Below are 14240 nucleotides of genomic sequence, written 5' to 3' on the forward strand. Positions count from 1 at the left end.
CCAGGCGCGTGCGTCTGTGCGATTGGTTCCGCCTAGCGAAACTCCTATCTGGGGAAGGTCCTACCCCGCCGGCGGAATTGGTCTTGTTCTGGAAGGCCCTGTTGGGAGTTGGTTGCGCCCGGCGCCGGGGTCGCCATGGCTGCGGCTCTGCCCGTGTTCGGCCGCGGCGGCGGCGGCGGCGGCATTCAGGGCTTCCTGCACCAGCTGTCCTGCGCGCTGCAGGACCCGGACCCCGGCACTGCCGCCCTGCGCGGCTACCACCTCATCCGCAGCGTGGGGGAGGCGTGCGTGACCAGCACCGGCGACGGCGCCCGCGGTGCGTGTGACCTGGGCGGCGGTAACCAGCAGGCCCGTGGGCGGTGCAGCCCCGCTGCCCGGGCGCGCTCAGCCCGTGCCTGGGAAGAGCTGTCAGGCGCCTGGCCGGCGGGGACAGGGGAACCCCGCCCACGGCTGGCCCCCTTGGGGGAGGGGGGGTCATGGCAGTGAGCCCCTCTCGTTCCTTGGTCACTGTGCCCGTCCTAACGCAGTAGGACCCTGCAAAGGGGTTCTGGGGTGCCCTGTGGACCGAAGCAATAGGTCCCGGCCTGTGCATGGGGGCAGGGAACCCCTTCCTCAGTCCTCGTTGTCCTCGCCCAGTTAGCCTGCGAAACGCTCTCCAGAGCGCCTGCCGCCCCAAACCTGACCTTCCGCTCTCAGTAGCCCCCAGGGAGCTTCCTGTGTTAAACCTTGAGAGACTAGGTGGGTGAGCAGTGATAATTTTTGTGGGGGAGAGAGACGAGCTTTTCTGTCCTGACTGCACAGTGCTGCACGCTCTGCACCCAGCTGCTCCGCCAGCATTAGCTCACGGTTGTGAGGGAGGGACGCGGAATGCGAGCGAGCTGCTCCGCTGTCGGTACCAGGAACTCCCCCATCACCAGGCCAGTTGGTGAGGGTTTTGGGTTACCATGCCGTCTCAGGAGCCAGCTGAGCAGGTTCAGGTGTGGTTGGTTTGCTGTGCCAAGGCTGACCATGCCTGGGGCATCTTTTGCAGCTCACTATGCATTTGGTGCTGTGGAGCATGCTGCACGGTTGTTCTTTTCCTCTTGAGCTCCCCGGTGTTTGCAAACTGAACACTGACCACTCAGAAGTCATTGACTAGCTTTAGATAGCTCTGTGATTTTTGTTTTTTAATAAAACTTGCTGTCCTTGTCATGACAATATTCTATATAAGACTGTTTAAAACTATTCTGTGCAGCCCTACCAGCCACCGTTCTAATCCTAGTCCGGGAGGGAAGCCCTACCCTGTGGAATGCTAACCATAGCCTGGAGAGCCCCAGGACCTTACTGGGTCGGGGGCTCCTATCCTATTGAACCCTAGCCCCAGGAGCTCGATGGTATTTAATCCTAGATTAAGGAGCTCTATCTTTTTGAACAGTAATCTTAGCCTGGAGACCCTGTACCCTATTGAACTCTAGCAGTTTTTTGGTGGATGCTTGCAGCCCTGCCTTAATAACCCTTAACTCTAGTGCTGGGAGCCCTAACCTTTTAAACACTAGCTCAGGGAGTCCTAGCCCGTTGAAACCTATCTTTATCCCAGGGAGCTCTACCCTTTTAAACCCCAACTGTATCCTGGGGAGCCCTTGCAATCCCAGACCTAGCCCTATCCTGGGAAGCCCTAGCCTATTGAATCTGAACTCTAGCCTAGGGAACCCTAGTCTACTGAACCTTAACCCTAGCCTGGAGAGCCTTTTGCTATTGAACCCTAATCCTATAACCTGAGGAACTGTAGCCTATTGAACCCTAACCGGGAGAGCCGTAGCCTATTGAGCTCTAACACAATCTCAGGGATCTCTACCCTATTAAACAGTAACTCTAATCCAGGAAGCGTACTCTGCTGAAGCCTAACCCTGGTCCCAGGAGCTCTAGGTATTGAACTCTAACCCTAGTCTGGGGAGCTCTAGCTTTGGGAGTGCTGCTCTATTGAACCCTAATCCCGAGAGCTGTACTCTATTGAACCCTAACCTGGGGAGCCCTAGTCTATTGAGCCCTAACTCTAGACAGGGAGCCTTTGCAGCTCCAGCCCTATCCCTAGCTGGGGAGCCTTAACCCTAATACTAGCCCAGGGAGCCATAGCCCTTTGAACCCAAATGTGATCTCGGGTATCTCTGCTTTTTTAAACTCTAACCCTAGTTCCGGGAGGTATACTCTAATGAGCTATACTAGCCTAAAGATCGAAATCTATCCTGGGGACGCGCATCCTTTGTAATCCTATCCCTAGACCAGGGAAGCCTACTGGTCCAAGGTCTATTCCTAGCCTGGGGATGCCTACCCTTACTAATGCAAAGTGTACGTGGGGAGTACTAATGTCTCCAGGCCTAATCTGATCCCAGAGAGCCCTACCTTTGGTAACTGTAACCATAGCCTGCTGAGCTTTCCAGCCTCAGGCCTAACCCTAGCCTGGCGAGCCCTACCATCACCATGAACTTGACGGTATAGCCCTGTACTTGGGAACCCTAAGAGCCTTTCAAGATCCAGGAATGCCTACTGACCCCAGGCCTAAACCTAGCTCAGAGGAACATACCCTTAGTAACCCTACCCTTAGCTCAAGGAGCCCTACTGGCCCCAGGCCAAAACGTAGCCCAGAGACGCCTACCCCTATGAACCCTCACCCCAGTCTGGGAAGCCCTACCTTTAGTAACCATGACACCAGCCTAGGGAGGTCTTAATCCAACAATGTCTGGCCTTACTAACACAAACTCTAGCTGGGGCATCCTAGCATCCTTAGGCCTACATGACCACAGGGAGCCATATCCTTGGTACCCCTAACCCTACTCCAAGAATCCTACTGACCGCAGATCTAACCCTCACCCAAAGAGCCTGACCCTTAGAAACTCTACTCCTAATATGGGGAGTCTAAACCTATCTTGGTGAGAACTACCCTTAGTTACCCTTTCTCTTCCCACAGAGACCCAGGCCCAACCCTAGCCCTTGGAGCCCTATGCTTTGTAAACCTAGTCCTAGTATGGGGGAGCCCAGCAGTCCCAGGCCTAACCCTCACCGGGGGACCTCTCCCAGAAGCAACCTGAACCCTAGACGGGGGAGCCTTACCCTCAGCAACTCTAATCTTAGCTTGGGAGCTCTACAAGGTGTGGGCCTAACCCTAAACTGGGGTAACTCTTACCCTAGCTCAGGGAGCTACACTGATCCCAGGCCTAAAGCTAGCCTAAGGAGCCCTACTGACTCCGGGCCTAAAGCTAGCCCAGAAGATGCCTACTCTTTGAAACTCTAGCCCCGGGGAGGCCTACCGACCCCAAAGCCTAACCCTAGCCCCGGGGATGCCTATCCTTAGTAACCCTGATACTAACTTGGGGAATCCTACTAACTGCAGGCCTAACCCGAATCTGACGAATCCTACCGTTACTAACACAAACCCTACCTGGGGGAGTCCTACTGTATCCAGGTCTACCTGACCATAGGGAGCCATGTCCTTGGTACCAGGGAGTTCTACTGGCTCCAGCCCTAACCTGGCCCCAAGAAGCCCTATCCTTGGTAATCCTAACCCTAACTCGGCCAGCCCTACTGGCCCCAGGCCTGACCTTAGCCTTAGGAGTCTTGCAAGATCCAGGACTACCCTTACCGCAGAGAGCCCTACCAGTATCAAATCTAACCCTAGTCCAGGGAGCCCTATCTGTAGTAACCGTAACCCTAACCTGGGGATCCCTACCAGCCACAGGCCTAACACTAGGCCAGAGGGGCCTTACCCTACCTGGGGAGTCATACGTTGCCCAGGCCTTCCTGACTACAGGGAGCCATGCTCTTGGCAACTCCAGCCTATGGACTCCTACTGGTCCCAGGCCTAACCAGCCCCCAGGAAGTTCTGTCCTTGGTAAACCTAACTGTAGTCCAGGAAGTCCTACCAGCCGAAGGCCTACCCCTAGTCTGTGGAATCCTACCTGCCTAACTCTAGCTTTGGGAGGCCTGTGGGCCACAGGCCTAACCCTAACCCAGGGAACCCTACCAATCAAAGGCATAAAACTAGCTTGGAGAGGTCTATCCTTAGAAACCTTAATCTTAGTCTGGGGAGTCCTCCCTGTAGTATGCCTGACGTTAGCCCTGGGAGCCCTACCCTAGCCCTCAGTGCCATAACCTTACTAACCCTGATTTAGGTTGGGGAGCCCTAGCAGCCATATGTCTAAACTGATCCCAGGAAGCCCTAGCCTTGGGAGCCCTCACCCTAGCCTGGGGATCCCTCCTGACACCAGGCCTACCTCTCACCTGGAGAGCCTTACTGTTAGTAACCCTAATCCTAGTTTGGAGAGACCCTACCCTTTGTAACCCTCACCGTAGCAAGGGTAGCTCAACCTGCCCCAGGCCTAGCCCTACCCCAGGGAGCCCTGTGGGCCCCAGGTCTAACCTTCACACAGGGAGCCCTACCGTCCCCGAGCCTAACCCTAGCAACTGGTGCCATACTGGCCCTAGCCCTTAATGTAGCCTGGGGACCACTACCATTGGTAACCCTCACCTGAGCCTGAAGATGCCTACACTTACTAAACCTAACCCTACTCTGGTTGTCCTACTCTTCCAAGGCCTATCTGACCATAGGGAGACGTACCTTTGATAACCCTAATCCTAGCGCAGGGACTCTTACTGGTTCCTCGCATAACCTGACCCCATGGTGCCCTACCCTTTGTAACCCAGACATGGGGAGCCCTACCAGTCCCAGGCCTAATCCTAGTGCACGTAGCCTGATGGACTCTTGCCTGTGAAGTACTACTGTCCAAAGGCCTAAAATTAGCCCAGTGAGGTCTACTCTTACCCATGGTAACCATAACCCTAGCTCAGGGAGCTCTAGTCTACTGAACTCTAACTCTAGCTCTGGCCTATTGAACCCTAACCCTAGTTTGGGGAGCTCTAGCCCAGTGGCTCTCAACCTTTCCAGACTACTGTACCCCTTTCAGGACTCTGATTTGTGTACCCCCAAATTACCCCTCACTTTAAAAACTACTTGCTTACAAAACCAGACATAAAAATATTACTGAAAAATTGCTAACTTTCTCATTTTCACCATATAATTATAAAATCAATTGGAGTATAAATATTGTACTTACATTTCAGTGTATAGTGTACATAGAGCAGTATAAACAAGTCATTATATGAAATTTTAGTTTGTACTCACTTTGCTATTGCTTTTTATGTAGTCTGTTGTAAAACTAGACAAATATCTAGATGAGTTGATGTACCCCCGGAAGACCTCTGCATACCCCAGGGGGTACATGCAGAATCACTGCTCTAGCCCATTGAACCCTAACCCTAGTCCCAGGAGTTTTAGCCTACTGAACATTAACCCTACTTTGTGGAGCTCTACCCTATTGAACCCTAGCCTGGGGACCTCTGTCCTATTAAACCCTAAACCTGGACCAGGAAACCATAGCTTATTGTATGATAACCATAGCCTGTGATTCCCTACCCTATTGAACCCTAACACCACATCAGAGATCTCTACCCAAGTGAACCCTAATTCTAATATGAAAAGACTTCTTTTACTGAATCATAACAATATCTCATGGACCATAACCCTAACCTTGAGAGCCCTACCATATTGAGCCCCAGTCCTAGCTCTGGGAGATGCATTTTGTACATGGAGGGGAGCTAGAGAGGAAGAAATGTTCATAGTGAGGGTGGGAGAGTATAAATCTTGAATGAAACTTATAGTTGTGTGGGCAGGAAGTAAAGACTATATCTGTGAGATGTTATGAAAGAATAAATAGCAGGATTTGGTCATAGTCTGGATATTTGGAACAAGATAAAGGGAGGAGTTAAAGGTGGCACCCAGGTTACAAGTCTGAGTGACATGGAGGATGGTGATGTTAACAGCGAGTGAGAGTGGAGAGACTTGGGTAGAAAAGATAAACTCAATGTGAATGAAACTCCTGAAGTTGATGGTGTGCTGAGGAGCGGTAAGAGAGACGGCATGAAATGTGGGATTGGGTAAACGAAGACAGGATTGGAGAGAGAGACTAGCAAATCATCAGGAAAGATGGCAGTGAAAGCTGTGTAAGTGGATGATTTCATCCACAGTAAAGGTTTAGATCACAGATGTCAGATAGAATCTAGCCCGCATGATATATTTGTGGCTTGCATCAGACATTTAGAGTCTCCAAACTCTCTAAAATTTCATTTTTAAAAAGTAAGTTTCTAATTCTTATGGCTAGAGAGGAAACCTTCCAAAAGTAAGGCAAGTGTAGTCAAAGCGGTGATGTCTGCCTGAGTATGCAGACAGCTTGAAACTGACTCAGAGGGATGAACACCATTCATCTGCTTGGAATATCAACTTTAAACTGATAACTGATTGTTTCAGATGAGGGAAATGCGGTAGACCTAATCTATCTAAGCTTCATTAAAGCATTTGACATGATACAACATGGAAAATTATTAGTGAAGTTGGGGAAAATGGTGATTAGTACAGGAACTGTAAAATGCATAAGGAGTAGCTAAAGGAGAAACAGCAGCTTGTTGTGTTGAAAGGAGAACGATGGGATGGAGGAAGGTTACTAGTGGCGTTCCTCAAGGGTCTGTCTTAGGACTGATTTTATTTAATATTTTCATTAATGACCATGGCACAAAAAGTAGTAGTGTACAAATGAAATTTGCTGATGACAAGTCAGGAGGCATTGTCAATACAAAGGAGAATTGGAATATTATATGAGAAGAATAGGATAGCCTGGAGGACAGGAATTTTTTCTCTAACTTGGGGGCTTATCAGTTGGAAATGACAGAGGAGGATAAAGACCTGGGTGTGTAAGTTGATCATGGGATGACTAATGTAATATGGCTGTGAAAAAGGCTATTTGGATCCTGAGATATATCAGGTGAGGCATTTCTAGTAGAGCTGGAGAACTATTAATACCATCAAACAAGGCACTGTAAGACCTCATCTGGAATATCATGTACAATTCTGGTCACCCATGTTCAGTGAAGATGAATTTAAACTGGAACAGGTGTAGAGATGAGCTACTAGTTGGGTTAGGTAAATGGAGAACTGTTTTAGGAGAGGAGACAAACAAGCCAAGCTCTCTCAAGCCTAGCAAAACAAAGTCTAAGTGGGAATTTGCTTGCTCTCTACAAATACAGAAGGTAGGGGTTAACGCAAGGGTGGGAGAAGAGCTACCTAAGCTAAAGGACAGTGTGTGCATAACAACAAATGGGGATACACTGGCTATGAATAAGTTTAGGGTGGAAGTTAGAAGAAGGTTTCTAACCATTAGGGGAGTAAGATTTTTGGGTTAGCCTACCAATAAGAACGGCGAGGGCAAACAACCGAACTAGTTTAAGATGGAGCTTGCTATGTTTGTGAATGTGATTATATGAGGGGATTGCCTGCAAAAGCAGACGACTGGACTCGATGACCCAGGAGGTCCCTTGTTGTCTTTTGTGCTATGTTTCTGTGTTTAAAGTTCAGCGATGACACTTCAGTGGAACCTGATTCTCCACTGTTTTGCACCTTGTGTAGTCATTTACATTGATGCAAAATGAGTACAGAATGCTGCCATTCTGAGTTCATAACATTTCATCCTTCACTTTGTACTTTCTTTGCACAGGTGTAAATGAATACACAAGGTGTAAAGCAGTGGAAATCAGGGCAGTGGTTCCTGACATTTTCCATTCAACTGTGAGCATGCTGCCACTGTCTGGAGCAGTGGAATAAAAGGCTGGCAGCATCGGTGCACTAGGGATCAGAAAAGTGCCGCCTTATTAAGACAGGGATTAGGAGTGTGGATCACAAAAAGTATCAGATTTGTTACATATAAGTTGTGTTGAGACTCACTTAAAAAGGCAAACTCCTGTCACTCTTACATTGTGGAATACCTTATGTGGCAGTTTGGGTTCACTGACTGTACCCATGGAGAAAAGTACTACTCATAAGTCAGGATGGCAGAATCTGGCCCTAAGATTGTGCCCCAACTGCCACGTCTACAACTGGCAGTGTTGCTGTAGGTGTTGGAAACTTACAGCTTCACTTCCTCTACTGTGTATTCATGCTTCTCAGTTCACTCTACTCTTAACTGAGGATCATATTTGTTACCTCCTGAACTGTTAAGAGGAAGTTTTAAGCAGTCTGATTTATCTAATTGCTGTTTTTTTAAATAACAGCTGTTAGTTTTAGAAGTGAAACAAATTAATTAGTTGTTTGCAGTGTTGTTGTAGTCCTATAGGAGACACATTGTTGTAGCCAGAATACGAGACACAGAAAGTGGGTGAGGTAATGGCTTTTATTGGACCAACTTCTGTTGGTGCAAGAGACAAACTTTTGAACTATAAGAAGTTCTTCAAGAGATTCATTAGTGGCAGGTGTATTTAGAAGAAATGAAAGGAAATACTATTTCACGCAGCATATAGCTATTGTGTGGAATTCGCTGCCACAAGGGGCTATGGGATTAAATTCTGTATCTGGATTTTTAAAAGGGCAGAATAATTTTAGGATTAATAACACTTGACTGTGGAAGAGGTTTAATATTTTTCTGAAGCATTGGGTGTTGTCCACCATTAGAATTGGGATAGTGGACTTTGATGGACCACTGGTTTGATCTGACATGTAAAATACTATGTTCCTGTCTAAACTCCTCATAGTTTTACTAGATGATAATTAAGACTTGTTGACATGACCTTTTTGGTCCTGTCTACTCTGGTGTTTGGAATCAGGTTAGCACCTTTTTGGCAAGAAGTTTATTTAAACGTCTCTCCGGACAGGAGTTAACACGGCTTCAAATGTTAATATAGATTATGTCTTAGTCCAGGATGACCTCTCCTCATACTCATTGATTAAAACATAATTGACAGGTTATGCTTTGGGGTCATTGCAGACCTGATGTTGCTGTACTGGTTTTGGCCCCAGGATTGGAAGATACAAAGGTGGCGTAAAGCCACCTTTGTCTCATCCCTGGTTCTGTACCAAGCAGAGTGGGGACTGAACATGAGGTTTGAGCATATGTGAACTGAACATTTTACAAACAGAATTTAGGGTTCAATCTTGCAGACCTAATTCATGTGACTGGCCCTTTTGGCTTCAGTGGGAATACTTATGTAAGGACTGCAAAATCATGTTCTTATTTAGCACTGAAAATAATTAGTTGCATTTTGGCACAAGGACATTCTTTAAAAGTGGACATCCTGAATAATGCCCAATATTATCTAAATAATCAGGTTCTAGGAGCCACTTGTTTGGAAATACTGTAAATAACAAAGCAAATAGTTTGATGCTTTTCTTGTTCGTCCTACAGCATTGCAAACTTCACTGGTATTTTCCAAAGATAATGGATTACTTGTGTTTGTCCGCAAGTCTCTCAGGATTGAAGAAGTAAGTTGATAAACTTAGTTGTGATTTTTTTTTTTTTTAAAGAACTGTTGTAATATTTTTCGTTGCTAAGTGAGAGCATACAGGCTTTTTTTTCTAAAAAGGAACTTGTTTTTTCAGTTTCGAGAGTGCAGGGAAGAAGCTTTAAAATTTCTCTGTGCCTTTCTGGAAAAGATTGGTCAGCACGTTCATCCTTATGCTCATGATATTAAGGTAAGTGAAGGAAAACTTATTTTTAAAAATCTCTGTCAAATACTTTTAACAGTTCTTCAGTGTTTTTAATTTGAACACGAAAGCTTGAAAGATATATAAAAATATGACTAGTACCAGGTTCATGGCTTTCCTTTATTCAATTCACCCTCCTCCCCCCCCCCCAAATGTTTCTAATAGAGCTAAAACAGAAGAGCAGTTTTGGTTTACATATTAATGCACTGGTGTCATTAAAAGTGTTAGTATACTTTGGTAGTATTTGTTCAAGTATCTTGGAGCCAGCAGGGTTAGCATATATTTTTCTCTCTCTCAAAAAATGGTAGTTGCTGGGTTTGGGGGTTTTTTGATAATTTTGTACCAGTGAAATATTTGATTTAAATATTTTGAATCCTTCTGCTCCAGTTCGTAACCTTTGAAGTGACTTTTTTAAGGCCTGTTTTTTCACAGGAGTTGTGTACCTGGGTACTATGAGTGCTCATTATTTCTGAAAATGTGTCCCTTAGAGTATGTCTACGGTGCAGTTAAAAACCCATGGCTGGTCCATGCTAGCTGACATGGGCTTGTGGGCCTCAGACTAACGGCTGTTTAACAGCAGTGTAGACATTTAGGACCCTGTGAGGTGGAAGGATCCCAGTGCTTGGGCTGCAGCCCAAGCCGGAATGTCTCCAACACAATTAAACAGCACCTTAGCCTGAGTCCCGCGAGCCCAAGTCAACTGGCACAGGCCAGCGGCAGATGTCTAATTGCAGTGTAGACTACTCTAAGAGTCTAAACTGCTCAGTAGTATCAATTTAACTGGAGATGTTTGTGCCACTGTACTTTTTGAGCTCGTGGTAATAGCCCCCTGCTTAAAAGGAAAGGGGGCTAGTGGCAGATTTGCTGCATGGGGTTCTTTTATTCTAGAACTTGCTTCAGTCTAGATTTACCAAAACTTGGATTTGCTCATTTTTAGGACACACTGCAAAACCAATCTTTTCTTTTGGGTTTGGTTGAGGGATATAAGGTAGTCAAGTGATGGGTTAGTGTTGCTATTTTCTGGGTGAATATTTATTCTAGTCTGCATTGGCTTTGTATAAGAAGTTGTGTATTTTTATTCTTGGGCTTTGTACATTTTAAATGTTGTAAAATACCTAAAATCATTGGGGAAAGGTATTTTAAAGAAATATCTTAAATTATTTAAATATTTTTAAATCTTCCGTCCTGTTAATGATTATTATGGTCTATTTTTTTCCAACCTAGCTAACTTGTATTAGCGTTTACACAAAAGAAAAGGCTGCAAAATGTAAAATCCCAGCCCTGGAGCTTCTCATTAAGGTAAAACATACTTTATAGTTCATTATTTCTAAGCCTAGAGACTTTTGAGTTATACCATGGCTGCTGTTGAATGTGGCAAACTCAAAAATCTACCATAACAAGGGAGGTTTGGTGGTTTAATTCTGTAGGAGGGGTATTAAAAAGGTATTTCTCTGCCCACAAATCAGTCCTAATCTCTTTTGACCAAATTGCTTTATTAAAGGTGCCATCCCTTAATTTGTGTTGGAAGACATCTTGGATTTTGAGGGTGATCACAGAGTGCATCTTTATTCCCAATTTAAGTGCTGTTCTTTAAAGCAACACTGTCAATTTAAAAATCACACTTCTGTATGAAAATATTAATCTGTTACAGATAACAACTAGGATAATACAACTGAAACATATTTGAGGGGCAAACTTGTTTTATATTTTTTTTTAGTTTTCTTAGTGCATATGATAACATTTTGTATATAATAATTTTTACTGTTTTTCCTGTGTAGTGCATTATGCCCTGATCTGCAAACACTTATGCATGTGCTTAACTTTACATATGGGAGTAGTCCTTTTGAAGTTAATTCTTCTGTGATTTGAGTGGGCCTTACAGCAACAGGGAGAGAAACACTTTAAAACTAGGTAAACATGCTTATGAAACTGCAGACATTAACAGGTGTCATATCCTAAAACTAATTATAACTCATTTTTTAAACTGATTACATTTTAAATTGATGGTGCCCTTTTGACCTCAAATTACAGCCAAAATATGTACAAGGAACATAGGAAGTAGAAAAATAGGTGAACTACATATACAATAGGATGAGCACATGATTTGCATGAGGAAAACACAACAAAACCAATATTTATTGTATAGAAATGGTAGCTTGTCTTTACCTACATCTTATACGATCAGAATACGTATCAATCATCTTTAACTTAACCCGCTAAACCAGTGGGACTACTTGTGCTTAAAGTTAGGTATGTACTTAAGTATCTTTCTGACTTGGGGGCCTTATTTACCTGGGTCCAAGTGGGAAAAAAAAAAAAATTGTTTTTCCTCATTTGTGGGTATCTTGTATATATTTCCAGTTGCTTCAAAATTTACGGTCTTCCTTTCTAATGGAAGAATTGAAAGTTGGAGAGATCTTTAACAAATTTTATGGGGAACTTGCTGCAAGAAGTAAAGTGCCTGACACAGGTGAGCCTTAGCTTTTCTAGCAACATTATTACTTATTTTATTTATTATCTTTTAGTATAGTAGAACCTCAGAGTTATGACTACCAGAGTTACAAACTGACTGGTCAACCGCCTATGTCATTTGGAACCAGAAGCACACAATCGGGCAACAGTAGAGACCCCCTACCCCGAAAGCAAATACAGTAAAGTACTGTATTAAATGTAAACTATTTTAAAAAAAAATAAAGGGAAAGCTTAAATTTTTTTTGACAAAGTAAGGAAACCGTGTCTGTGCTTGTTTCATTTAAATTCAAATGGTTAAGAGCAGAAATTTTCTTCTGCATAGTAGAGTTTCAAAGCTGTATTAGGTCAATGTTCAGTTGTAAACTTTTGAAAGAACAGCCATAATGTTTTGTTCAGAGTTACAACCAACTTCCATTCCCAAGGTGTTCATAACTCTCAGGTTCTACTGTATTAATATCTTTATGGATTTTTTCCAACAGTAATGTGGGTAAAATAGGAGAAGCTAGGACTTAAAATAAAAACAAAACTTCAAAAATAGTCTTTAATGAATAAATGTAAGTTACATACTAGTAGTAAGACTGCTCGGTTGGGAGTTGGGAAATTATGTATAAATGCATTTGACATTAGTGAATAGGAAAATCATGAAATGTTACTATTTAGTATACTGGCTCTAAATACTGATCAGCTGTCAATATGCTTTTGTAAGACCAATAAAGCAATATCATCATCATCTCCTCTAGAATAAGTAAGTGTCCTCAGAAATATTGACTGTCACATATGGTAGAGCTAGGTATGGGTTTTCTGCTTCATTAGGCCCTGATCCTGCAATGAGCTCTGACCTTGTATGGTCCAGCTCCATGTCAGCAACATTCCATGGACATCAGTGAGGGTGTGCCCACACAGAGCTCGTGACAGGAGACTTAGGCTATATTTATATTAATGTTGCATTTTTAAACTTTCACTGCTGAACTCAACTCCTTGATTAGGGACTTAGAATGTCAAGGTGCTGAGCACCCTGTTTTCTCAAATCCCATTGATTTCAGTCTGAGTTGAGGGTGTGTGGTACCTCATAGGATTGAGCCCTATAATTTAGTATTTAAAACTAGTGGTTTGAATAAATTAATCTTCACTATATGAGCTGGTGATTAATTTCAAATCCAAGCATGGAAGAATATGTATGTATTAAAGCATTGTTTTACTCTTTCGTTTGCCAGTCATCATGCCAAGATACCACTAGCCTTAACTGCCTAAATAGGTGGGTGGACAAACACACTGACTTTATAATAATGGTGTCTAACTACTGTATCATATGCCACAGAGATCTCAAAGTAAGTGACGCATATATTGATATTTTTTAGTACTGGAAAAATTATATGAGCTCCTTGGAGTATTGGGAGAAGTCCAGCCTATTGACATGATTGACAATTCTGAGAAATTATTCCGAGCTTTCTTGGGTGAGCTCAGAACACAGGTATGATTGGAACCTCTTGTAGGACTCTGTCAATCAGTTTTCTCTGGTGGGTGTTGAATTACCATTCATCCCAAGATGGTTGGATACTTCATTTAACCAGATAATTATAAAACACAGTTTGAACAATTTTATTGTTAATAGCTGTCAAGTTTTGTTTTCTCTGGTTACAAGGTCTTGGGTAGATTACAGGTGGAGAGGAGACCTAGTGGCCATTAGCTGAGTAATGTGGGGAGGGGAGAGGGAAGAGCATGATCGTCATCAGCCATAGTGTCCTAGGTAGAGGATGTGATTTCCATTAGAGGCCAGTTTCTTATTTAGACTCTATTAAGCTGCAGAACTTCATTGCACTGTTTGTTTCAGAAGGTTGACAACACAGCTATGCCTTACCAAGGTCCTTACTTGTTTGTTTCTATCTTACTCTTCTAATTTAAGCATAATATTTTCTTTAAAACTTTTATTTTCAGATGACCTCAGCAACAAGAGAGCCCAAACTACCAGTAGTAGCAGGGTGTCTGAAAGGACTGACTGCGCTTATGTATAACTTTACTAAATCCATGGATGAAGGTGCAGTACTTTTTATTTTTCTTTTATTTTTATATATATAGACATTTTAACTGTTGTGCACCTGATGGAGCATCTGTTCATCTGGTCTCAAGATTCACTCTTTTATAGATAAGAATGGATGCAAGCAGTTGTGCATTCTGAGTGAAATTCCCCCCCATTGGCAGAAGGCCTGCTCAT

At 43.9% G+C, this 14240-nt stretch overlaps 1 protein-coding gene across 3 annotated transcripts in view; it reads left to right on the plus strand.

Moving 5' to 3' along the window:
* Positions 1-49: 49 nt before the first annotated feature.
* PRKDC (protein kinase, DNA-activated, catalytic subunit) overlaps positions 50-14240 on the plus strand; it is a 162302-nt gene continuing 148111 nt past the window's right edge. For all 3 annotated transcript variants that reach the window (XM_048840604.2, XM_048840606.2, XM_048840605.2), the window contains exons 1-7: positions 50-316; positions 9258-9334; positions 9452-9544; positions 10781-10855; positions 11918-12026; positions 13387-13499; positions 13964-14063. In XM_048840604.2, coding sequence (XP_048696561.2) covers positions 136-316; positions 9258-9334; positions 9452-9544; positions 10781-10855; positions 11918-12026; positions 13387-13499; positions 13964-14063 — 748 coding nt within the window. In that variant the 5' untranslated portion in view covers positions 50-135. The remainder of the gene's footprint in view (positions 317-9257; positions 9335-9451; positions 9545-10780; positions 10856-11917; positions 12027-13386; positions 13500-13963; positions 14064-14240) is intronic.

The sequence above is a fragment of the Caretta caretta genome, chromosome 2 (genome assembly GCF_965140235.1).
Source record: "Caretta caretta isolate rCarCar2 chromosome 2, rCarCar1.hap1, whole genome shotgun sequence".
NCBI lineage: Eukaryota > Metazoa > Chordata > Testudines > Cheloniidae > Caretta > Caretta caretta.